This window comes from Moschus berezovskii, chromosome 12 (genome assembly GCF_049115385.1).
Source record: "Moschus berezovskii isolate FMDL1 chromosome 12, NW_MosBer_1.0, whole genome shotgun sequence".
Taxonomy (NCBI): Eukaryota; Metazoa; Chordata; class Mammalia; order Artiodactyla; family Moschidae; genus Moschus; species Moschus berezovskii.
In genome coordinates, this window is record NC_142471.1 from 43051538 (window position 1) to 43077632 (window position 26095).

The 26095-nt window shown below is 46.6% G+C and overlaps 1 protein-coding gene across 1 annotated transcript in view; it reads right to left on the bottom strand.

The window, feature by feature from the left end:
* Nucleotides 1–6192, bottom strand: part of LOC148775983 (anthrax toxin receptor-like) — a 40345-nt gene extending 34153 nt beyond the window's left edge. The window contains exons 1-3 of the mRNA XM_088842483.1: nucleotides 5990–6192; nucleotides 4017–4088; nucleotides 1581–1652 (exon numbers count right to left, since the gene is read on the bottom strand). Coding sequence (XP_088698609.1) covers nucleotides 1581–1652; nucleotides 4017–4088; nucleotides 5990–6192 — 347 coding nt within the window. The remainder of the gene's footprint in view (nucleotides 1–1580; nucleotides 1653–4016; nucleotides 4089–5989) is intronic.
* Between the last annotated feature and the right edge of the window lie 19903 nt (nucleotides 6193–26095).

Below are 26095 nucleotides of genomic sequence, written 5' to 3' on the forward strand. Positions count from 1 at the left end.
AAAGAAAAACACCAATACAGTATACTAATGCATATATATGGAATTTGGAAAGATGGTAACGATAACCCTGTATACGAGACAACTAATCTTCGAATGTATAGGCATAAAGTTGTTTCTATTATTTATATTCTTAATGCTTCTATGAGTAATTCCCATTTGAGTATTGTTTATTTGCAAGATTTTTCTTGTTGATTATTGTTACCTGATGTTTCCCTTTTTAGAGAAGCTTTTTAAGGCAGCTTTGACTCTGTTGAGCCTCTCAATTTTATCTTTATTTGTATTGCATTAATACCTGGTATGTATTAGTTACTTTCTTTTCTTTATTATTATTCTGTTTATTTTGCTAATTTCTTAAGCTGGCTGTATACTTGTATACTCATTGCTTTTCCTTTTTATGTAAAGTCTACTACATTTAAGGCCTCAGTGGATAATGTTTTCCATATCCTGTAGGTTTTAAGACTTTATATTTTTGTTATCTTTCTGTAATGATGGTGTTTTTAAATGCCATGTACACATTGTAAATCTCAGTTTTCTAATAAAAAATTTTGAAAAAAAAAAGAAAGACAGCCTTACCTCCACTCTCCAGAGAGGACTGGGAGTCCCTCAGGAGCCTCCCCTACAGGTCGTTTGGTTCAGATTGAATTCTCTGTCTAAAGGAGTCAGCTGTCCTCCTCTCCCCCATGGGCAGCTCCTCTACCAGAGGCTCCCGTCTCTCTTTTTGCTACTTGCCTGACAACTCCCCACTCACTTGCTGCTTGCACCTTACACTACACTCAAATGTGTCTCTCTCTCGAAAATGCAGACCACAGGGACACACAAAACCATACCTTCCCCAGTTCACTGAATAGGAAGCTCCAGTCCCTGCTTCTCCTGGGAGCCAGGCCTAGGGTGTGCTGTCTCCATGTACTGGCACTCCCGCACTTTCTGGGTTTCAGTCATTTGCATCATGAGCATCTTAAGCTCCTGATTACTCATGAGCTCCATATCTTCCCACCTCCAGGCCTCTGGGCACACCTAGGATGCTGGTGTGTCATACTTCCCCCCTGATCCCAGCCCAGCCTGGTATTCAGAACCATACTCATGGGCTCCCTTGTCTCAGATACACCAAGGGATCAATCCACTGAAGCTCTAGCACTTCACCATGCCCATCCCTCCCTCCTGGTTCTGACTCTGCCTCCCAGCTTCCCCCACTGGCCCAGGGCAGAGACTGATACACAGAGCAGGAGCCAACCCAGGACGGTGTTCACAAAGGGCCCACGCATCTGCTCCTTCAGGTCCCAGGAGTCCTCAGGGTGAGCCAGTGCTAAGAAACGGGAAGAGGGCTGAGAGGCCAGGACAGGTGGAGGTCTGGGCTTAGAAGAGATGGAGATATCCAGCAGCGTGGGGTCTCTCAGCACCAGCTCAGCCAGAGGCCAGTGGGAGGGAGCCAGGACTGGGGGTCAGAGTGGACACTGATAGTCCAGGATGGCCTAGTCCGCACCTAATGGGTCCTTATGCTATTTCAGGGAACCTTCAGTTCCCTGGTTTTTCCTGTGACCCCTCCCACCATGCCTGCCTTGGGCGATTAAAACAGCACTTGCCTGTCTGAGGTGAGCTTCATGATGATGTTGCCCTGTGTGGAGTAGGTGATGAAGGACATCCTCAGGTCAGGGCTAGAGAAGAAGTATGCAAATGAAGCCAATGAGGAGCCAGGAAGTGGGTGCTTGTCAGTTTCTCTGCTCCCATTCCAGCTCTTTTGCTTTTGGGTTATTTCCTGAACCCTGGAGGTTGCTATAGAGATGTGTGGCCTTCTTGCTCCATCCCTATACTCCCACCCCAACCCCAAATCTCCTTGTCTCTCTCTTTCTCTCTCTCTCACACACAGGCATGCACATGGCACATGCACCAGAAGATAGGCACCTATCCACTTTGGCATGAGCCTCTCAACTGGCCTCTTTTCTACTGTAATATTCTTTGTAACTTCACTCCTTTCCCCTCCTTGTCCACCTTCCCCTTGTCCTGCTCATATCAAAAGAAATTCAGTTCAGTTCAGTCGCTCAGCCGTGTCCGACTCTTCGCGACCTCATGAACCACAGCACGCCAGGCCTCCCTGTCCATCACCAACTCCTGGAGTCCACCCAAACCCATGTCCATTGTGTCAGTAATGCCATCCAACCATCTCATCCTCTGTCATCCCCTTCTCCTCCTGCCCTCAATCTTTCCCAGCATTAGGGTCTTTTCAAATGAGTCAACTCTCCACATGTGGTGGCCAAAGTATTGGAGTTTCAGCTTCAACATCAATCCTTCCAATGAACACCCAGGACTGATTTCCTTTTGGATGGATTGGTTGGATCTCCTTGCAGTCCAAGGGACTCTCAAGAGTCTTCTCCAGCACCACAGTTCAAAAGCATCAATTCTTCGGTGATCAGCTTTCTTTATAGTCCAACTCTCACATCCATACATGACCATGGGAAAAACCATAGCCTTGACTAGATGGACCTTTGTTGGCAAAGTAATGTCTCTGCTTTTAATATGCTATCTAGGTTGGTCATAACTTTCCTTCCAAGGAGTAAGCGTCTTTTAATTTCATGGCTGTAATCACCATCTGCAGTGATTTTGGAGCCCCCCAAAATAAAGTCTGACACTGTTTCCACTGTTTCCCCATCTATTTTCCATGAAGTGATGGGACCAGATGCCATGATCTTCATTTTTTAATGTTGAGCTTTAAGCCAACTTTTTCACTCTCTTCTTTCACTTTCATCAAGAGGCTCTTTAGTTCTTTTTCATTTTCTGCCATAGGGGTGGTGTCATCTGCATATCTGAGGTTATTGATATTTCTCCCAGCAATCTTGATTCCAGCTTGTGCTTCTTCCAGCCCAGCGTTCCTCATGATGTACTCTGCATATAAGTTAAATAAGCAGGGTGACAGTATACAGCCTTGACGTACTCCTTTTCCTATTTGGAACCAGTCTGTTGTTCCATGTCCAGTTCTAACTGTTGCTTCCTGACCTGTATACAGGTTTCTCAAGAGGCAGGTCAGGTGGTCTGGTATTCCCATCTCTTTCAGAATGTTCCACAGTTTATTGTGATCCACACAGTCAAAGGCTTTGGCATAGTCAATAAAGCAGAAATAGATGTTTTTCTGGAACTTTCTTGCCTTTTCGATGACCCAGCAGATATTGGCAATTTGATCTCTGGTGCCTCTGCCTTTTCAAAGAAATTATTCTATCTCATTTCAGCCTTTCACACATCTCTCCCTTCTCTCTCCTTCAAGTGTCTTGTGGTCCATTGACCTACATTATTTTTATTTTATTTGCTACCATAGGTCCTTAGCTATGCTCCTTGCTGCTCTCAGTTTTTGTTACAAATAATTTTAACCACTGTTAACAGACTTTGATACCTGGAGGACATCATGCATCATATTAGACACTTGCTCAAGAATCAACTTATAGCTCCCACATGCTCACAGCAGGAATTTTAAGCTCCTTGGCTTGGCATTATGAGCCTTAAAGGTTTTGGCCCCATGCTGTCCTGTCCCAGTTCACCTTTCAACCTTCCCTATAGTTAACTGTACTCTCTAGTCAAACAGACCACTCATTCGACAAGAAATCTGCTATTTGTTCACGTAACCCTGTCTTTCCCCATTCTTCAAATCTAGTCCAAAATTTCAGATCCCCTAGGAAGTCACACTTGACTTTCAAAAAAGAAGACTACTTGCTTTTCACTTTAAGTTGAAAGTAATTCCTTTGCACTTTTCTTTTAACCCTTGGCACCATTTAACTCGGTGTTTGCTTACTGGTTTGCCTGTTTCTTAATCTGTGAGGTCCTCAAGGCAGACTGTGTCCCTTACAACGTGGCCTGACTCACAGGCAGGAGCCAAGAAAGCTGTTAAGACCTGATAGAACCAGACTGATCTGTTCTTTCTGCTTCAGAACATCCCCGCTCCAGGCTCTGTGCTCCTGACCATAGCGACTTTTATGACCACCAAATCTAGAGACCTATGTGCCCAGCCCGGAAGAGGAAAACACCAGCCGTACTTTGTGTACTTCATCGTTATTTCATCCACTAATAGGCAAATGTCCTCCCAAATATCTTTTGCCTTCTGTGACCTGAAAACAAAGAAGACCTGAGTCAGAGACAAGAGGAGCATCCATCCAGTGGGTAGAGTTTCTGCCTCCCCAGATTCCAGTAGAAACTTTAGCAACTCCTTCCCATCCCAGGTAGTGCCAGGCTGCCACACTACCTCAGCGACCTCAGTGGGTCACCCTGGTGGTGACTTTCATCACTGTGAGTGCTGGGTAGGGTGACCGACCGACCAGACCCATGTGCAGGGGGATGAGGAACTTCAGGTGGCAAACCAGGAGGGTCGATCATTTTACTTAAGGCTTCAAGACAAGGGAATAAGGAAAGATGCATTGAAAAATTCTGCTGTGTTGGCTCTTATGTCCCTCACTTATGGGCATCCAACAGGCACCACGGCCTCAGGCCAGGGAGGGTGGTATAGCATTTTATTTCCATTTTCTTCTCATCAGCTTTAAAGCTGAGACACTCTGGACACTGAAGGCCTTTTCTGGGACCACTGTCTGGGGAGGGGCTGAACATGGCCTGGGACACTGCTCTCCTGGCATCATGATACCCCACCAGCAGGGAAAGCTTCAGGCCCACCCTGGTTCTTCTTCCAGTTGCTCCCTTTGTCTTTAACTTTAGTTCCAGGATGGAGACTGAGGACACTTAAGACAGTGGCGCCTGAGGAATGTGCTGTGCTTTCAGATAAGCCTGACCTATTCCACTGGAGCCATACTCTAGACTTATGTCTCACTGATCCTCGGCTCCTTTTCCCATTTGTAGAATTCAGGATTCAGTCCTGTTATTCTCACCAGCCTCTGGGCTACTTTATCCAATGTCTAGGCATCTGCCCTCTTTCCAGTTGATTATTAATGCAAATACATTCCCTACTCTACCTCCATATGTTTTAAAGATAGCAGGTGTGCTATCCCTTTAGTAAAGGGATTTGGGGACTGTAAAGGGTTTCAGTGATATTGAGAGTCATATCATTGTTACTGCTGAGTGAATAAAATTTATCCTCAGCCCTGGGCTTCCTTGGTAGCTCAGATCATAAAGAGTCTGCCTGCAATGCAGGAGACCTAAGTTCCATCCCTGGGTCAGGAAGATCCCCTGAAGAAGGGAATGGCAACTCACTCTATTATTCTTGCCTGGAGAATTCCATGGACAGAGAAGCCTAGCGGACTACAGTCTATGGAGTCGCAAAGAGTTGAACACAACTGAGTGATGAACACACACACACGCACATCATCAGTCCCACAGAGGTGTTGAAAATGGAACCAAGGCAATCTCTCCAGTCTGAGGACCTGCCCCTCCCTTTCCTTCCTTGATTGCCAGAAGATACTTAATAAGAGGCCCAGGTTTCCCAAGGTCATAGGCAGACAGACCAAATTGTTCAGAAAGTGAACATAAGCATTCACGTGGTGTCCAAGTTGTCAAAGAAAGCAGCAAAACATTTAGAACCTGCAGAGCAAAGGACTTGTAAGCAGTGACACCATGAGAATGTTTAACAGATGACAGGACAATCTGTCTGCAGGCAGGAGAAATAGAAGTCACTGGGGTAAATTACAAAACAGAAACAAAACAAACCCAGAAATCACAATGAGCTTCTCCCAAATGCTGAGAAGACAGCACTTGGCAATCAGCTGCCCCTCCAGCTGATTAAGGGACATGCAGGTCACAGATCCAGGTCAAGTTGATGGAGAGACTGACAGCCATCCGGAAACCCTATGGTGTTTTGTTTACTTTCCAAAATATAAATGTCCCAGGGGTGATGAAGGCCTGGGGCACTCCTTCTAACTCAGGAACAAGGAGGACACAGAGGTCTGTTCCTTGGGTCTAATCAAGACTGTTCTTGTCTCATCAGGGGCCCTGCCACTGCCATGAGGTGGTCCTGTAGACAGAGGTTCCCTGAAGAGCTCCTGGGCCAGGTAGGAGAGCCACTCACGTGTCCACTATGAAGTACAGGTCAAAGGCGCCCTCGCAGGATTTCAGCTTCTCCCAGGTGTTTCTGTGATGTCTGGTGCCCAGGTGGAAGCTTCTCCAATTTGGGGGATGGGGCAGGAATCTCCCTCGGCTAAGCGGTAGAGGCTGCAGCCCAAGCATCAGAAAGAGCATGGAGCCCAGCATCCCAGGCCCAACATTCCCCATTTTCTTTGGCACCCGCCGTGGTCCCACTGGACCCTGGCCATCAGGCCATCTCAGGCCGTGGCATCTGCTACCTCCGCTGGTTCCCGGGGACCACCACTCCTCTAGCCCTTTCACCGAGGTATACTGGCGCTGCAGGTCCCCCTGATATCTGCCCTGAGTGCAGAAGAGGCAGGAGGCTGGCCTTGGGGGATGGTCCCACTACCTGCACAATCCTCCTCCACCCCGAGGAGGCAGAATTTGCTGTGATGTCCCTTATGAGGGACAGGATGGTCGGCATGGTGACTTTGTGACCCGTAGGTCTACTCAGTGTCCTGCCTACTGGCAATCCCCAAAGGGAGGCATGGGAGGGGGAAGACGAAGATTCCATTTGTTCTTTTTCCCAGACATTCTCAGGAGGCCATAATTCCTTCAAAAACTTGCCTTTTTGTCAACTAAAAGAAGGCAGTTGAGGTGATTTACATAAGGACATCACTGTTGGGTAAAAAATTGCCAGCCTGAAGTGCTGCCGTGGTCACTTGTGTGACCCAGCGGATGGACAGAAGTATCTAGAAGGGAAATAAGGCCTGCAAGGATGTCAAAATTCTTTATGAACGTGGGACATTTTCAGTAATCTTCTGTGTAGCAAATCACCCCAAACTGAGTCACATAATCTAGAACTATTTTATTATGCTCCTAGGTTCTGTGACCAGAAATCAGAGAAGGTTGAGTGGCAATGGCTTCTCTCTGTTCTATGTGGGCATACACAAGTCTAAATAAAAAATGATTAAAAAGCTAAGAATGTGAATTTAAAGCTTTTTGGAAATACCTTAACCAAGTTATTTTCTCCATTTTTATGTGCATAAAGGAAGAGTGATAAAGGTTAAAAATCCTTCTCTAATAAGTTTAGATCTTTCAGCATGCAAAATAAACATTAGAAGTGATCAAAAGCATTTTTGGAGTGGTGTTTAAAATAATGGAGTATCTGAAATAAGTGGTGTTTTGGAATTGAGGAAATCTGGTACGTTTCTCCCTAGAGCCTATTACATTTTCCTAGCTTCACATTCCTCATGACACTTGATATTGTCATATTTTATATATTTTCCGATCAATTTAGCATCTCTTTGTGGTCGTCATTTGTATTTCCCTCATTATGATGTGATTGGTCATTTTGAGATTTAGTCTCCTGTGTGAAGGAGGTAACAGGGGCCAGAGCCTTTTCCAATTAGTTCTTGAAAGACTATGTGCTTGGTAAACCTGGAATGTGAACCTACATGTGGTCAGCAGCCTTTTACAGAGAATGTTCATGTGTAGGACCCCATGTCTTAGTACCTAGAGTTCAAAGTCCCAGTCATGATTTTTCTTACAGCCCTGTTCTCATCAGACACCACTTGATGTTTCTGAGAGAGGACGTCGATCAGAAAAGCAACTACACAGGATCCTCCCCACACTGATGCAGGCACCCTCTCAAGGCAGAGATGGCTTCCTGGTCAAGTTTCAGGTCTCAGAGAGACACCATCCGCATTGAGCACTGAGTGTAATGTTTGTTGTGAGAATGCATTTTGTGTGGATGCCTTTTGTTAGCCTGTTCCTACTGTGATGCTGAACTTGAACTGTTTCCAACTGTTTTCTTCCTTTTTTGAGATAATCATGTTTCCCTTCTCCATTTTGCCATTGTGGTAAATTATATCGATACTGCAAACCTGAATTAGACTTGCATTTATAGGGTGAACCCTAATTAATCTTGATGTATTGCCCTTTTTGTACTTTACTGGATTTCATTTGCTAGTGTTATGTTCAGGGTTTAAAATATATATTTTCTTATTTTTTAATTCTAATTTTGAGCTTTTAAAAAAGTAATTACTCTAGCTTCATCCCAGCTCTAGTTATACACTGGTAGATCTGGAAAGGACTGTGAATATAGTTTAGCCCAAATTCAGCATAATGATGAGAAATTCAGGCTGAGAGAGGTGAGTGATCAGTTCAAGGTCACTCAGTACAGTGATGTGTCTGCCTCTGTCTCTCTTCAAGGAACATTGGCCAACACTAATCTTAGATGTCAATGGCATTCCCTTTGAGGAATCAGTTTAGAAATGGTATTAGGAGAGGCTCAGATGCTGATGGTGGCACAGTTTGGATGTCCTTTCAGGATGACAAAGCACATGAGACCCAAAGACACATATTTGGGTGTCCAATATTTCCTCAGGAGCTGTTAAAAGGGCAAGGAAGTTAGACAAAGAATCTGACTTTTTCATGGAGTAAATAAAGAGTTAAGGTAGGAAAGGATGCTTAAACATGTGCCCTCATTTGGTGTTTGGGCACATGGTTGGTTTCCTATTCATCACTGGGGGCTCTGGGGGGGGTAACATGGCCAGTGCAACCAAAGCAGGCTTTGGGGACACACTCTTGAGTTTCAATCCCAGTTGAGCCTCCTCCTTGCAGGGGATATTGGGCAGGATGCTTAGTAAGGCAGGATCTGGGCCCTCCTCATCTGTGAAGGAGGATGATGACCCTCCAGGTATATGGAAGATGGAAGGAGGTGAAATATGCAAAACATGGGTCACAAACACTTGTCAAGAGAGTCAGAAGGGCAGGTAGTTGTGATGCCTCTTACAGGTGGGGCAGGAGGTAGGGCAAGAGGAAGAAGCTGAGTTGAACCTAAATGATGTCCCTGTGAGGAAGGAGCAGACTTGCCCACTCCTCGGGTCCTCCTGGGCTCAGGACACATATTTCTTAATGATAAAACTCAGAACCCTCAGTGGAATATGGTCCAGCAAATGTCTCACAAACTGAAGAAATGCTTCAAGATATGGTGTACTAGCTTCAAGAACTTTCTTGTGGAGTTGATCAGGGAAAGGCAGGGATGAATGCAATGCCATCTTTAAAACAATCTTGACAGAGATTGCATTGAAGGCACAGACGGCATTAGGGAGTCTGGACAATTTACCAATATTGATTAGTCTGACCCATGAACATAAATCATCTTTCCATTTATTTATGCCTTCTGCAGTTTCTGTTATCAGTGTCTCATGCTCTTAATATACAGATCTTTCATCTAGCATTTAAATTTGTCTTTAATTATTTTATTGATACTATTGTATATAGGATTGCTCTTTATTTTTTTCAGATCCTTCATTGTTACTCCATAGAAACGCTAGTAATTTATGATCTTTCTATTCTGCAACTCTGCTGGATTTGTTGATCATATCTAATGTTATTTTGTGGAGTCTCTAAGATTTTCTGGCTCAGTGGTGAAGAATCTGCCGGCGATACAGGAGATCTGGGTTCGATCAACATCAAGGTTGATGTTAATTGGTGAACTGTCATATATGGACTTTTTTGTTGAGGTATGGCCCTTCCATACATGTGTTGACAGTTTTTATCAGTAATGGATGTTTAATTCATTTAAATGTACTTTCTGCATCTACTGACATGGACATACGACTTTCTTCTTTCAATCTATTAATGTGACATCACATTTATTGTTTGGTGTGTGTTGAACCATACTTGCATTTTACTAACTTTGTGTTTATTTAGTTCCTTAGGTTGAACTATTTCTTTTTCCTTAAAATAGTAATTTACTTCTATAAATGTCATCCTTAGAAATGCTTTTGAGGCATACCACATGATTTTGTTTATATATTGTCTTTACTTTTTAATTTTTCATGATATTTGTCTATTTTTGTTTTGAAAAAGTCTTCTCTGATCCATTGGTTACAGACGTGTGTGGTATGTAATTTTCATGTGTTTGAGAATTTTCCAGCTTTCCTCATGATATTCATTTCTAGTTTCATACCACTGTGTTTGGAAAAAATACATGCCATGATTTTGATCTCCTTAAATTTATCAAGAATTACCTGGAGCCTAAAATATGATCTACTTTAGAAAATGGTCCATAGGTGCTTAAGAAAATTGTGTAGTCTGCTGCTATTGGTGGAAATATGTATATGGCTCTTAGGGAGAAAGACATGGCACCCCATTCCAGTACTCTTGCCTTGAAAATCCCATGGACGGAGGAGCCTGGCAGGCTGCAGTCCATGGGGTCGCGAAGAGTCAGACACAACTGAGCAACTTTACTTTCATTTTTCACTTTCATGCATTGGAGAAGGAAATGGCAACCCACTCCAGTGTTCTTGCCTGGAGAATCCCAGGGACAGGGGAACCTGGTGGGCTGCCATCTATGGGGTTGCACAGAGTTGGACACGACTGAAGTGACTTAGCAGCAGCAGCAGCAGCATGACTTTTAGGTCTGGTTTTGTTCAAATTGGCTGCTTACTTACCAGTTCTCTATCTGGATGATTTTTCCATTGTTTAGAGTGGATGTTAAAATCTCCATCTTTTACTGTATTATTTATTTCTCCGTGCATGCATGCTGGGTTTCTTCAGCCGTGTCCGACTCTTTGCGACGACATGGGCTGTAGCCTACCAGGCTCCTCTGTCCATGGGATTCTCCAGGCAAGAATACTGGAGTAGATTGCCATGCCCTCCTCTAGGGGATCTTCCCGACCCAGGGACTGAACCCACAGCTTCTGCATTGCAGTCGGATACTTTACCGCTAAGCCACCAGGGAAGCTCTTATTTCTCCATGTGTTCTGTTAATAACTGCTTTATATACTTAGATGCTCTGATGCTGGGTGCATAAATGTGTGCAATTGCTGTTTTCTTGATAGACTTTTTTTTTAAATCATTATACAATGACCTTTTTCCCTAGAGCATTTTTAGCTTAAAGTACGTTTCCTATAAGGTATAGGTATTGATGTTGTCTTTTGCTTACCATTTGCTAGAGTCTCTTTTCCCATTCCATCACTGTTAGTCCTTGTGTGTCTTTAAGGCTAAAGTAATTCTCTTATGGGCAGCATATTGCTGGACCTCTTTTTTTTTTTTTTGGTCCATTAAGCTATTTTATGTGTTTTTAATTGAATTTACTTTATGTTTAAAGTAATTATTGATATGTAAGACTGGTTCCAAATAGGAGAAGGAGTACATCAAGGCTGTATATTGTCACCCTGCTTATTTAACTTCTATGCAGAGTACATCATGAGGAACGCTGGGCTGGAAGAAGCACAAGCTGGAATCAAGATTGCCGGGAGAAATATCAATAACCTCAGATATGCAGATGACACCACCCTATGGCAGAAAGTGAAGAGGAACTCAAAAGCCTCTTGAGGAAAGTGAAAGAGGAGAGCGAAAAAGTTGGCTTAACACTCAGCATTCAGAAAGCAAAGATCATGGCATCTGGTCCCATCACTTCATGGGAAATAGATGGGGAAACAGTGGAAACAGGGCCAGACTTTATTTTGGGGGGCTCCAAAATCACTGCGGATGCTGATTGCAGCCATGAAATTAAAAGACGCTTACTCCTTGGAAGGAAAGTGATGACCAACCTAGATAGCATATTAAAAAGCAGAGACATTACTTTGCCAACCAAGGTCCGTCTAGTCAAGGCTATGGTTTTTCCCGTGGTCATATATGGATGTGAGAGTTAGACTGTGAAGAAAGCTGAGCACCGAAGAATTGATGTTTTTGAACTGTGGTGTTGGAGAAGACTCTTGAGAGTCCCTTGAACTGCAAGGAGGTCCAACCAGTCCATTCTAAAGGAGATCAGTCCTGGTTGTTCATTGGAAGGACTGATGCTAAAGCTGAAACTCCAATACTTTGGCCACCTCATACGACAAGTTGACTCACTGGAAAAGACTCTGATGCTGGGAAGGTTTGGGGGTGGGAGGAGAAGCGGACGACAGAGAATGAGATGGCTGGATGACATCACCGACTCGATGGACATGAGTTTGAGTGAACTCTGGGAGTTGATGATGGACAGGGAGGCCTGGCATGCTGTGATTCATGGGGTGGCAAAGAGTCGGACACGACTGAGTGACTGAACTGAAGTACTTACCATTGCCATTTTGTTATTTTTTTCAACTGTTTTATAAATCCATTTTTCCTAGCTTCTTATTGTTCTGTCTTTTGTTATTTTATAATTTTTAGTAGAGGGTATGCTAAGACTTCTCTCTCATCTTTGGTACATCTACCAGAGGTTATTTCTTTGTGGTTGTGGTTATCATGAAGCACACCTAAAATATCTGATATTTATAATGTCCTGTTTTAAGCTGATAGCATACCTAAATTTTTCCTTTATTTCTTCTTCCTTCATGTTAGATTATCAATATGACAACTCACATACTTTATGTTTTGTGTCCAGCAAGAAATTATTGTAGTTATGGTTGTTTAATATATTTTTTAAACTATTAACCGGTATTCTGAGTGAATTATGCACTATCATGACAATATTACAGGATCGACCATTACTGGTGAGTTTTACAAACTTCTTATATTTTCACGATACTAATTATTATTCATTTTTTGTGCTTGATGAAATTCCTGCAGCATTTCTTATACAGCAGATTTTCTGGTGATGGTAACACTTTCAGTTTTGTTTTATTATGGTTTCTTTGGTATGTTTTCAATATCTCTTTCATTTGTGAAGAGTAGATTTCCTGGATACAATAGTTTTCCTTGACAGTTTTATTTTCTTTCTATAATTGAATACATCATCCCATCTCCTTGTCTGCAAAGTTTCTATTGAGAAGTCTCTCTTGAGTGTTATGATGGTGTCTTACATGTGGTTACTTATTTTTTTTCTCTTGTTGCTTTAAAAATTGCTTGTGTCTTGAACCATAAACTATTTACTCACAGTGTGATTTCCTGTAACCATTGCAGGCTCAAGCTATTTGGGATTCTTTGGGCCTCATGAATCTAGATGTATTTCTCATTCCATGTTTGGTAAGTTTTCAACCATTTTGTTTCCAATACACTTTCTTTTCTCTCTCTCTTCTCATATGGGACTTCCACAATTCACTGTTGTTTCTACTGATAATGTCCCAGAGTGTATTGTCATTCTTTTTAATTTTTTCTTTTCACTCCTGTGACAGGATAATTTCAAATGATCTACCTTTTAGTTCACTGATTCTTTCTTCTGCTTGCTTGAGTTTGTTATTGAAATACTTTATTATATTCTTCAATACAGTGTTTTATTTTTCAGCTCTAGTTTTCAGTCATTCTTTTGATTGTTTTCTTTGTTGAACTTCTCATTTTGTTCATGCATTTTCCCCCTGAATTTCATGTAGCTGTCTGTCTCCATGTTTCTTGCATTTCACTAAACTGCTTTCAGTTCAGTTCAGTTCAGTTCAGTCACGCAGTCGTGTCCGACTCTCCGCGACCCCATGAATCACAGCACACCAGGCCTCCCTGTCCATCACCAACTCCCGGAGTTCACTCAAACTCATGTCCACAGAGTCGGTGATGCCATCCAGCCATCTCATTCTCTGTCGTCCCCTTCTCCTCCCGCCCCCAACCTTTCTCAGCATCAGAGTCTTTTCCAGAGGATTGAATTCTTTATAAGAGAGTCCATAGATCTCTATTTCTTTAGAGTTTTAGTAACTTCTTTTCATCATCTCACGTTTACTTGGTTCTTAATGGTCCCTTATTTGTTGCACTGGTATGTGCACATTTGAGGTAGTAGCCACTTCTACTCATCTTGAACTCTTTGGTCCAGGGTATTGATTCATCTTCATAAATATGTTGTGTGATCGTCACAGTTCCTCTAGCGTGTAAGTGTGCAAAGAAACCTGATCATGTCTTCAAAGGCTTCTTCAAAAGGGATCTGGAAAATTGGGAGGTCTATCTGTTATCAGAGGAGCTTATGGGAAATTGGAAACTAGGAATTAACTTTATGAGAAAAATTAAGGTACAGGAAGGAAACTCATGTTTGTGAAGGACATAGAAGGTATAAGGACCTTTTCTGATGGTATCTTAGAGATTACATGGGTGGTGGCCTTTGATGTTAACTTACATGTGGTTAACAGTTTTCAGAGAATTCTCATGTATGCCAACCTTTTGTCATGGTATCCAGCGCTTAAAGTTCCAGTCATGATTTTTTCTAACATCTTTTCACTCACCACACACTTCCTGATGTTTCTGAGATCATCATTGTCTCCTTCCCTGGGGAAGAGGAGAACACCTTAAAGTCCTGGCCCCTGAGTTTTTACAAGTGACCTGGCCTTGTGCTGAGCATGTTACAGCAGTTACTGTCGCCCTCTTTTTAGAAGAGACACCATTATCCACATCTTTTCAGTAAGGAAACTGAAGTACAGGGAGATTAAATAACTCACCCAAGAGATTAAGTAACAACAAGCGAGTAATGGACACCAGACTATTTCCATATATCAGATATTTTGGGCTTTCTTGAAAGAGCATATTTTGTCTAACACCCCAAGCATCCCAACCCTTGGTGACAGATGGAGATCTGTCTTGTGGGAATGGGACTTAACATGTCTACATCCACAGAATACCAGGGTGCCTTGTCCTGGTAGGAGAGTACAGTTGCATCTCATACAAAGGAGCAGTGCTCCCCTGGTAAGAAAATCTCCTGCTGATCAGAAACTAATTCCAGCTCCTTTTGACTGTAATCCAAAACACAATATATATATATATATATAAAAATATATATAGTAATATATATATATGTCTAATTTGGTACAAAAGGGGCTTTTAATTTTCAGTTTTAAGTTCTTTAGATGTTGAGCTATGGGGGTGGGAGAGATATAGTACTTCTGTAGACCTCTGGGGGAGGGATCAGCGGTAACATCCTGGACGGCGGCTGAGAGCATATCGGTGGGGGATGTTGACAACGTGAGCAGCAGATATTGAGGGGGAGGCACTCTTGACTGGGTTGAAGGCAGATCTCTGAGCCACAGAGCACTGGCATGCAGTGAGGATTCATTAAGGCAAAGTCGACGCATCTCCCCTGTATGAAGAAGAGCAGAAACAGAACACCAGTGAGAAGCCACTGGACAAGGGAGCAGAAGACTGTGGTTTCCTTGGCTCAAGGAGCTCAAGCTCAGTACCCACTCAGGATTCCCAGGGTAAGCCTTTGTTGATGCCATTCCTTTTTCTGGGGGTTAGCCTCCAGTCTGTGCTCCTATTTCTAGACTCTGTTCAGACATTGGAATCTACTCTCCCTTTTTCCATGGAGCCCTGTTTTTCTGACTTTGGATCCCCTTTGCTCTGGTATTGACCTTGCCTGCTCCCCTGTGCACTGGGAGCCTGTGGAAGGATAAGTGCTGATTGCCACAGCAGCCCCAGCATTGACCAGGCTCTCTGGGTGACTGTGTGCTCAAAGGATGAGTCCTCTCACCACAACCTTCAGTCTGAGCTCTGGGCCCACAGGGTAAGGGCAGACGATGGTGCCCTCAGATGGGTGATGGGCTGTTAAGGCAGCAGCACATACAGATCTTTCAGTTTGGGTAGAGATTGCCATAGACCCTTTGGGACAGCATAATCAGCATCAGTTGCTGCATCAGTTGCTCCTAGCTTTGCCATCATCTCTCACTAGTCCCCTGCTGAGGGTCCTGGATGTGACAAGAAATGTAGCCTCAGCACACTGACCAGCTGACACCAACTCTGGGCTGCTTAGGATGAAGGCAATCAGATTAAAATCTTTCTTGGAACAACTTAGGTTACCATTTCTAAGTTATTACATGCTGCTGCTACTGCTAAGTCACTTCAGTCATGTCCGACTCTTAGTGACCCCATGGACTGCAGCCACCAGGCTCCTCTGTCCATGAGATTTTCCAGGCAAGAGTACTGGAGTGGGTTGCCATTGCCTTCTCCAAAGTTATTACATAGCCTAGAGATAATTGGCTATTATCTCTTTTTGGAGTATCCTTCCTTACCGTGTTTTCCTAGTGAGCTCCTAATCACCTTTAAAGAATCACCCTAAGCCCTACCTTTTCCATGAATCCCCTTAACTATCCCCTTAACTTCATTTCCAAAAAAAATGACTATTCCTACTCAGTCTATCTTATAAACTTTGAATGTTTCTTTTCTAGCAATATGTCTGATCTCTGAGATTCCTTCAATACTTGTCTGTCTCTGGAGTGTTGTGACAACGGGAGAGTGGGCAAGGTTGAGCTCCTGACATCTGACCTGGATGGCCTGCAGGCCAAGGACCTGTCACAGTGACCACTAGATCACATGGTCCAGTTCAACAAAAGACTGAACCATGATGTGAGCCAATTTCCTGCAGAATAAATCCCCCCTCATTAATTGTCTTCTTGTTTGCACTTATTTTAAGGAACAGGTTTGAGACCATTATGTCTTTAGCACAAACAGAGCCTTAGCAGGAAGCCTTCTGAAGTATACTGGAAGGCTGAGGCCCATAAGTCCATCCTTACTTTGTTCACCCTACTTGTAACTCATCACCCTCAAAGCAATAATTGATTAAGCATGTGAGGGAGGTACAATAAGAGCCAGGAAAGCGTGGGCCCTTATCATCCTCAACTTCTTCCAGAGCAGCAGTAGGGTCCTTGATGACACTGAGAAGAGACCACCTGTGCTAGTCATTGTGTGAGGAAGAGGAGGTGACAGCTATGGGCCTCAAAGGTCCAAAGGACTTGCTAACTGCTGACCACTTCACATCTCCCCGTGGTTTCCACCAAGCACAATGCCAGCGCTCTGTTTCCCGGTTACCACCTCCTTCCAGACACGGTCCAACTCAGACTGTGATTTTTCCATTTCCTTCGCTTTTAAGATTCTCTTCCTTCTCCTGAGCTCCACATTCTTTTTCATGCTAGGTGTTTTCACACACCATATCTTTTTTTATTTCTTAGGAAAAAGCCCTACAGGAACATAGGCTGAGATACCACAAATTAGAATATAATGCCTGGTGATGGAAGACTTTTCTGGGGTGAGAGCTAAGTTGGTTCCCTTTCCCACTGTAAGGAGGGAGGGTAGGACAAGGTGGGAATCCAGAGGGCAAGTTCTTCTCCAGAATGGGAGGCAGAGAGTGGGTCCCTTTCTCCATTATCCTCCCAGTCAAGCACTGAAAGGACATGGGCATCAGTGAGTGTGGGAGATTCTAGACATGCTGCTCTTCTCCTGAAGATTCTGTGAGCTAGAATGGGGAGCCAGAGTCACCCCTGTCTATAAGGATGCCACAGTGGTAACTACCACCAGATGTAACATTTGGTAGGTAGCCACGGATCAGATTTGTCAACAGAACTCCAGGACCTCTGGACTTTGGATGATTCAGACTCACCTGAATCCTCCCTTGCCCTCACCAAAAATAGACCTAACATTCTTCATAAGTGCATTATTGTTGGTTCAGCGGTATTCTATTAGTTTATCCCTGTTTTGAGATACAAATGGTAGGTCTTGGAATGTTTAAGAAACTAAGTTTGTAGACTTAGTTGCAGGTTGAAGACAGTAATTCAAGAAAAGGCCACAGGGACCTTTCTTCATCCCTGCACAGTGCCCTGCAAAGCAGATATCTGTGCCTTATTTCATTAGATCCCAAATGCCTGTGCATGTCAGAGAAACAGACTAAAGCATCCACAGAGAAACATATGACTGGATGTGTCCATTCATTCATTCACCACCGTAGGACTCAGTGCATGTGTGGACCACATGCAGTCTGGATTTGGTGCCCCTGTGACGCTCTGATCTGCAGGGCTGGTACTTGTCTGTTCCCCACACACCATAGGGTGACACTGGTAACCTGAGAATATCTTGACCATTGGATTGATGAGGACAGTACTCAATTTCCAGCCTTTCGATTCTCCAAGCCTAACAGCCCCAGGGCAGAAGCACTGAATGTTTCCTCTGTTGGGAAGGACTTTGGATTTTCACTTCACCAACTCCTTTTTATCAATTATTTCTTAGCTTAAATGTCACCCTGTAACAGATTGTGATCTGGCCAAGCAGGCACTCACTGATACATTCAAGACTTTCAAGTCTCCAGAGAGCTATCGAGAGATACGTGGAGAATGGGGCTTCTGTGAAAGTAAGGCTTGGGCTGAGAGCTCTATTCTGATCCACAGCCAGGAGCCCAGCTGCACCCTGACACCTCTGTCACCAGACAACGTCTCTGTTGGGAGTGAGCATGCCTCAGTTGTGTCCTCAACAGTGTCCAGAGGCTTTCAGGTCTGTCCAGAGCTTCTAAACATCCACCTGACCAGACACCAAGAGCCAGTGTTTGCCTGATTCAGTGTTTATAATCAGTGCAGCCCTAACTACAGACCCTAGAAACAGAATATCCTCCAGACCCCTCGCCCAATCTGTACAAAAGGTTTGTGCATGAGAACACCCAAAAATATGACGCCCAGGTACTTCCCAGGTGAACCAGGAGCAGTACCTTTTTGAATCCGGAGGGTTGAGGAGGGCGGATCTCTGGCGGCTTGGGAGTAACCATCATAAGACCATGAATGCTGAACTCAAAGGGTAGCAGAGCAGTGAGAAGGGTGAAGCCAGGCTCAGAATTCAAGTCTAGCTATGCCCCTTGCAGCCTTTGTGATCTGGGTCAAGTCACTCAGCCTCTCTGTGTGTCAATACCCCCTTGATAAAGTTGGGGTAATGGTACTGGCACAGTTACTGGGAGAACTAAAGCATTGGAAACATCATTGGTCTAGCAGCTGACCCACAGAAAGGATGCACCATTATTATTCATCATTATTAGTAAATTCCAAGGATGACAACTGGAACAATTTGGCTTCTCCCCATTGTCACAGACACTGACATAAGGAAGACATCTTTATGACCTGGTAAATGCGGTCAGTGTTGGCCAGACAACACTGGGGAGGGGGTGTCACCATGTCCTCCACCACTCCTGGTACCTGAGCAACCAGCCCAGGAGGGTCTCATGGGTGGGGTGCAGCCAGCAGTCCCACAGCAGTGGGTAGGTAGTGGGGAGGGACGATGGATGGGAGGCCAATAGGCCTCATAGCCCATTTTACTCAGGATTGGAAGTTCTGGGCATCGCTCTGGAGAAAAAAGGTCCTGACATCCTTGAGATGACCATGCAGGGAAAATGCATGGGCACCATGTTGAGAATTATCTGGAGGCTCATGATGTTCAGGTCTCCATGTCTTGGGCTTTCCTCTTAGCAGATGCCCCCATAAGGCTCTCTGAACCACAGTCACAGGCAGTAACTGTCAAGACCAAAAACAAGACCCAAGCCCATGGGGAGCACACTGTACCCTGCTTACCATGTCCCTGGGTGAACACCACATCCATGGCATCAGGCTGCAGCGCTGAAGAAAGTTATAAAAAACATCCAGTTTTCCCTGAAAAGCAGATGTGGTTGTGAGGAAGCTACAGGCACAGACGCTGCCTCCAGATGAGCAGCATCGCCTCCATCTCCCATGTGTCCCCAGGGCTGTGTCCCCGACACTGGCTGAGGCCGCACTGCAGGCTTCACCTGGGGTGGGGGCTGGAAAAGCTTTTCTGTTTGTTGGGAGATGGACTCTGTGGGTCACAGACTGAACTGGATTCTGGAACAAATCAGTGCTTTAGGTGTAGGAGGAGATGTTGGGGCTGCTTTTGGGGGAAAAAAAGAAAACAAACGTCAAAGGTTGGAGGAGGTATGCAGTAGCCAAGGAGAGGTCCTCAAGAAGAAACATGGTGGGCATGGGGACCGGGCAGGAGATTGAAGGAGGGGGAAGAGGGCCTGCATTTGGGGGCACAAAGGGAGAAGGCAGGGAAGAGACCCACTCGCTGCTCAGGGGGAAGGGTCCTGACACTGGGGAGAAAGAGAAAGATGAGGAAAAGCAAGAACAGGCAATAAAGTGGACCTGGTGGGGATAGGATGTGGAGCCAGTCCTCTGGGTGGGAATAACTCCCTGGCTGGTGGCTTCCTCCGTTATGGAAGGTGAGCTCTGGCTTTCTTGGGCCCTCACAGTGACTGTCACGGGAGACGTGGGGCTGGCCTTCCAGCTGCCATTTGAAGCTCCCAGGAGGAAGCAATGGACCCCACAGGGACAGAGGCAGCACCAGAGTGGGGAGGGGAGAGCTGAACCCAGAGATGGTGGTTCTTTCTTCCTCACACCTGTCACCTGGGGCTCTCCCTGTCATCTCTCAGCCTCCTGCCAGCGGGGATCTCAGTCACCCAGGGGAAGGAAGTGTCCTCAGGTTCCCTCCTCTGGTGTTTCCTGTCACCCCATCTCAGGTGCCACAAGAACATGCAGCAAGGCCTTTGCCTCTCTCACGGAGCAGACAGGAGCTGTGGGCACTTCCTGGTATTTTAATGGTGCTAAGATCTTGGGTCAGAAGTTTCTTTTTATTTTTTTCTGACCTGTGAGTGGTTGTTTGTCATTGTCTCTTTTCACGCATCCGATCACTCTCAGGTGAAGCTCAGGACATTGTCAGAGGAGATGACAATCTCTGTGACAACTAGGAATTGACCGGCTGCGAGTCAGCCACGAACATCCAGAATCCTGGGCCTGTTCCAGGGGAAGATCCTGGTGCTGGGACAGCTGGAGGCAGTGAGTGCATGAACATTCAACTCTTTGTCTCACCCTGAGCCACTAGGGTGCAAAGAGCTTCTGGATTTGCTCTGTCACCAAGTGGTGGGGAACCAGAGCCCATAAAGCTCATCTCCATCCAAGCCAGGTCTTTTAGACCCAGGCCGATGTGGATTGATTGGCTCCCCTGATCCTCCAAACCCCAGCCGTAAGGGTGTCGTCCTTCCCTTCCTATGGGTCCTTCTCACCTCCATCTGTCTTATCCTGTCTTCTTGGCACTCACAGCGGGAGACAATCACTGTGGTCTGTACAGGGCATGGCTGTGAGAAAGAGAAATAATTGTCTGAATCCTTGTCTGCCAGCTCCTGGGTGCAGACACATGACATCTGTTGCTCTGGCACCTGTCCAGTACTGGCCACTCAGCAAATGTTTGCTGGGGAATCAAGGACAAATGAGCAGCACCTGGCACAGGAAGAGAGTGGCCTCCATATGAAAGCTGCTGCTGCTGCTGCTGCTGCTGCTGCTGCTAAGTCACTTCAGTCGTGTCCGACTCTGCGTGACCCCATAGACGGAAGCCCACCAGGCTCCCCCGTCCCTGGGATTCTCCAGGCAAGAACACTGGAGTGGGTTGCCATTTCCTTCTCCAATGTGTGCAAGTGAAAAGTGAAAGTGAAGCCGCTCAGTCATGTCCGATCCTTAGCGACCCCATGGACTGCAGCCTATCAGGCTCCTCCATCCATGGGATTTTCCAGGCAATAGTACTGGAGTGGCTTGCCATTGCCTTCTCCGCCATATGAAAGCACACCAACCTTATTTGGTTTACAAAGATGGCTCTTCTCCAAACATCAACAAACTTCACCTGTCCCCTTGGTTCCCAGAGGCCACCCTTATAGGAGAAGCTGGGAGTGAGGCTGTGCCACGTGATGGAGGCTGTCAGCGATGTAGCAGCAGCAGGTTACAGGACTGCATTCACCCACCTCTGACAGATCCAGCCTCCCCAGGCCCCACTGCAGCCAGTGTCGATTCCAGTCTTGGCAGTGACCCTATTTGCCACTAGATCTCAGTCCCAGGTCTCCCTTTCTTGGGACAGGAGCCCCTAGTCTACTTCTTATGGGCCCTGGTTTTGGTCCCCACCCTGGGTCAGTCACAGCATCTTCTCCTGACCCTTTGTCTCTGCGTTCATCTGGGCTGTGCCCCCTTCCCAGCTCAATGCTAGGTAAGACTCCCTCCTCCTTCCTTAGTCCCCAGTCCCTAAGGGCCAACGCTACCAAGACCTCCACCCTGAAATGAGATGGAGAAGAAGATCAGGCAAACAGCACAATATACGTCAGAGTGCAGGGAGAGAGACCAAGTCCCTGAATCCTGAGGATCCTTTTCCAAAAACTCACCTGCGTCCTACAAGTACCATCCTACAAACAATCCTTTGGGAACTGACAAAAAGCTCATTGATTCCAGGAGGGATCATAAGTGTTTCTAAAACAGGCTACCCCACATTGCTAACTCATTGATAAAGGCCCTATATAAGGTGGTGTTGGGAACTGGGGAATGGTGTTTTGCGGGTGACATATTGTGAGTCCATTTCTCATCTGCATCCCTCTCTGCCCCCTGTCACCCTCTTCTGCCACCTGTTAAGGTGGAAAAGGCAGATCAAGGCCTCTGGTCCCTGGTAGAGGCTGCACATGGGAGTTTTCATCAGCAGCCCTGACATAATATGAAGACAACAGAACACTCCCCACACCCCTACCACCTATCTGCTCAGATAGGTGGGAGCTGGAAGGGTTGAGGGGCATAGCCCCATACACATTAGGGGGCCTCACTGTGCAGGGCAGGGTGTGCATCAGGCGTGCTCTCAGCATCAGCCAAACATATCACTCACTTTTTTTGAATTCTGGGCTGATGGTGGCTCCTTGATGACCTAGGATGTTAAAGAGACATAATTAATGTGGAAAGGGCATGACAAGTCTGACTCAGCCATGCAGACACTGGGACTGTGCTCTACAACAGTAAGTGGTCAAAAAAACAGGCTTTAGGGTATCTCTTAGATGCTCATGACCTGTGACTATCTTCCTAAGCCTTAGACTTCTCAGATTTCAAAGGGGAATCAATATATCCATGAGGGTCAAGATGGAAAAAGGCAGATCAAGGCCCCTGGTCCCTGGTAGAGGCTGCACATGGGAGTTTTCATCAGCAGCCCTGACATCATATGAAGACAACAGAACACTCCCCACACCCCTCCCACCTCCCCTCTTCTCCCATCCCCCTGCAGCACTCCCTGCATCCCAGCCCTCAGGAATGGTGGTCCACCTCCATCTGCCCATGCTTTCTCTCCTCACTTCTCATCTCTTGCAGAAATCTGATCTGCTAGCTTCTATGCTGCTTTGCTTATTCTTTCTCAGCTCTGCTTTTTCTTCTTCTTCACCAGCTCTGGCCTGTGTCTCTGCAAATCCAGCTGGCCATCCCCTTTGTCTCTCCTCCCTTCCCGGGGCCAGTCTCTACTCTTTTCATTATCAGGGTTCCTGACACACCCTCTGAAGGTGACATTTACCCTCAATGTCCCCCAGATACCAATACTAGACCAGACCATGGGCAGTGAGCTGTGGGCAAAGGTGGCAGCTGCACGTCCTGGTGACTTCTCATCACTGATAAAGGAGTGACAGAAGGTACCAGAGATAGGCAGGGATCCATGCTGCTTTCAAAGGCACAGCCACCTCTGAGGTTAGCACTCTCCAGGCCAGCATCCTTCTCCCTTTGGGCCATCAATGCCTATGCAGACCCCTCTTCTTCCCCCAACAGCAGAGACTTCTGGGGCTTTGGTCTACCTCAATCCTTCAGGAGTCTGACTGCTGTGGGGAAGCCTTGGTCTCAGGAGTCTGGACAATGCATAGGCCCCTTCCCTGTGAAGTTAAAGCATGAGGCAGGTGGACCCCTAGAAGCCCAGGCTATGTCTATGCCCAGAATGGGAGGATAGGGTCTGCACCTTGTTTGCTGGTGTGAGGCCCTGGAGCTGATAGAAACCTTCCCACAGGCAGGGTTCTGGGGCCAGCACATGCCCCGCCCCTCAGGGGGTCGGTGAGGGCTGTGCAGAGGCTGTGCAGAGGCTGTGCAGGCAGGGGTCACTCACCCTCTTGTAGCAGCAGATGCAGATAAGCAGCAACGGGATCACAGCCAGGGATGGGACAAGTGTAGGGTACAAGAGAGGAACCGGGCTTTGGGTGACAACAATGGACATTGTAGTCTCTGGGACAACTGTACTTTCTGTGGTTGTGGTGGCTGTTGTTGTAGTGACAGTGGTAGGCACTGTGGTTGTTGTCATTGTAGTCGTCGTGGTGGTGATGGTAGTTGTCGTGGTGGTGGTAGTCGTCGTTGTCGTCGTTGTTGTTGTCGTCGTTGTCGTCGTCGTCCTCCTTGTTGTGACAGTGGTAGGCACTGTGGTGGTGGTCGTCGTCTTCCTCGTTGTCGTCCTCCTTGTTGTGACAGTGGTAGGCACTGTGGTGGTGGTGGTCGTCGTCGTCCTCCTCGTTGTTGTTGTCGTCGTCGTTGTTGTTGTCGTCGTTGTTGTTGTAGTAGTCGTTGTCGTCGTCGTCGTTGTTGTCGTCGTCGTCGTCGTCGTTGTTGTAGTAGTCGTTGTCGTCGTCGTCGTCGTCCTCCTTGTCGTCGTCGTCCTCCTTGTCGTAGTCGTCGTCGTTGTTGTCGTTGTCCTCCTTGTTGTTGTTGTCGTCGTCGTTGTCGTTGTTGTTGTAGTAGTTGTTGGTGTCGTCGTCGTTGTCGTCGTTGTCGTTGTTGTTGTAGTAGTTGTTGGTGTCGTTGTCGTCGTCCTCCTTGTCGTCGTCGTCGTCGTTGTTGTCGTCGTCGTCCTCCTTGTCGTCGTCGTCGTCGTTGTTGTCGTCGTCGTCGTTGTTGTCGTCGTCGTCCTCCTTGTCGTCGTCGTCCTCCTTGTCGTCGTCGTTGTTGGTGTCGTTGTCGTCGTCCTCCTTGTCGTCGTCGTCCTCCTTGTCGTCGTCGTCGTCCTCCTTGTCGTCGTCGTCGTCGTTGTTGTCGTCGTCGTCCTCCTTGTCGTCGTCGTCCTCCTTGTCGTCGTCGTCGTCCTCCTTGTCGTCGTCGTCCTCCTTGTCGTCGTCGTCGTCCTCCTTGTTGTGGTAGGCTTTGTGGTCGTGGTGGTCGTTGTGGGCTCTGTAGGCTCATACTGCAGAGAGCACACATGCCAAAGTCCTGGGGTTAGCCTGAGTGACCACTTCTTATGCACCCAAAATGCACTTCCCACGCTAGACCCCACAATTCCCCTTCTCCTCAGGTTGCCTCATCTACAGGGACCAGAGTGGGGCTAGAAGATCACGGCTGGTACCCAGAGAGCCACTGTGGAGCCCTGGGCCACAGACCCCCCACCACTGACCCTGCCCAGAGCCCTGTCAAGGAAGCCCAGTCCACCAAGGAGTGACAGTCCAGCCCTCACCGCCGGCTTTGGTTGAGAGCACTGGGGTTTTGCGAGGACCACAAAAAGCTGTGACACACAGATGTCTGAGGGAGGGCTGCGGGGCCCCTGAGAAGTGGGGGTGCAAGAGAAGAGGTAGGAGACCTGATCACCTACCCGTAGTTTCTCTTCCCTACTTCCCAGCTCTGCAACCTTGGGCAAAGCTTCTCTCTGAGGCTCCATCTCACATCTGTGGTGAGGAAGTGCAGGCACTTGAAAGCATTAGAGAGAGGCTTTAGAAAGCCCAGTAGTACAGGACATATCCACATGAGAGCTTAAGGAGTGAGCTCTGTTCTCTTGTTCATAACCAAGGGTGCGTATGCTGCATACATGGGCCTGCACTGCCCAGCTCTTCCCACATCAACGGCTCTGCTGGAGAGAAGCAGAAGGGAAGGGGACAGAGAAAGCCCCTGTCCAGGAAATAGGGCTGCTGAAATGAGAGGCCCAGTCAGGCTGAGAGTGACTTGGCTGGGCCTGGAGCCACAAGCAGCTCCAGAGTTCTCGTCTCAATGTGCCTGTGGACAGACAGAAGTTAGGTGGAGGGACACCTGGTGGGAAATGTGGAGGTTCAGGCTCAGATCCTCAGGAGGATGTGCAGGGACCAGCAGAGACGGACACACAAGGACCATCACACTGAGGGAACCCTCACCAGCTGGGACTGGACACAGGGGCAGTGGCATTAGGCACAAGCATCCCTCCTCCCAGAGAAATCTCACTCCAGGCCGACAGGCTCTGTTATCCATGCCGGGCTGCCCCAGGCTAAGCAGAGAGCTGTAGAGCTGGGAAAGGCAGACCCCTGGGAGCAGCACTTTCTTCCCAGCTTTGTCTCCTTGTGCTGAGTCCCAACCTCCCTGTTACGTTGCCAGCTCCCCAGGAATAGAGGGCAAAGACCCCCTGCAGAGGTCAGAGCCAGTTTTTAGAGAGGGGCAGAAGAGGAACATGAGAAAGGAGGAGAGACAGAAGGGAGGCTGATGACCTCTGTAAAGTGATCGCCTGTGTTCCCCAGTCTTGGGAGACTGGGATTGTGAAGGAAATGAGTGGGTTCAGAGACCTATCTGCTGCTGCACCAACTCAGTGAAGACACACCCTGGGCATGGACACAGCTGCTCCCACCCTCCAGACCCCTGTGCTTGGAACTCCAATTTGGAGGGCCTGGGGGTCTCAG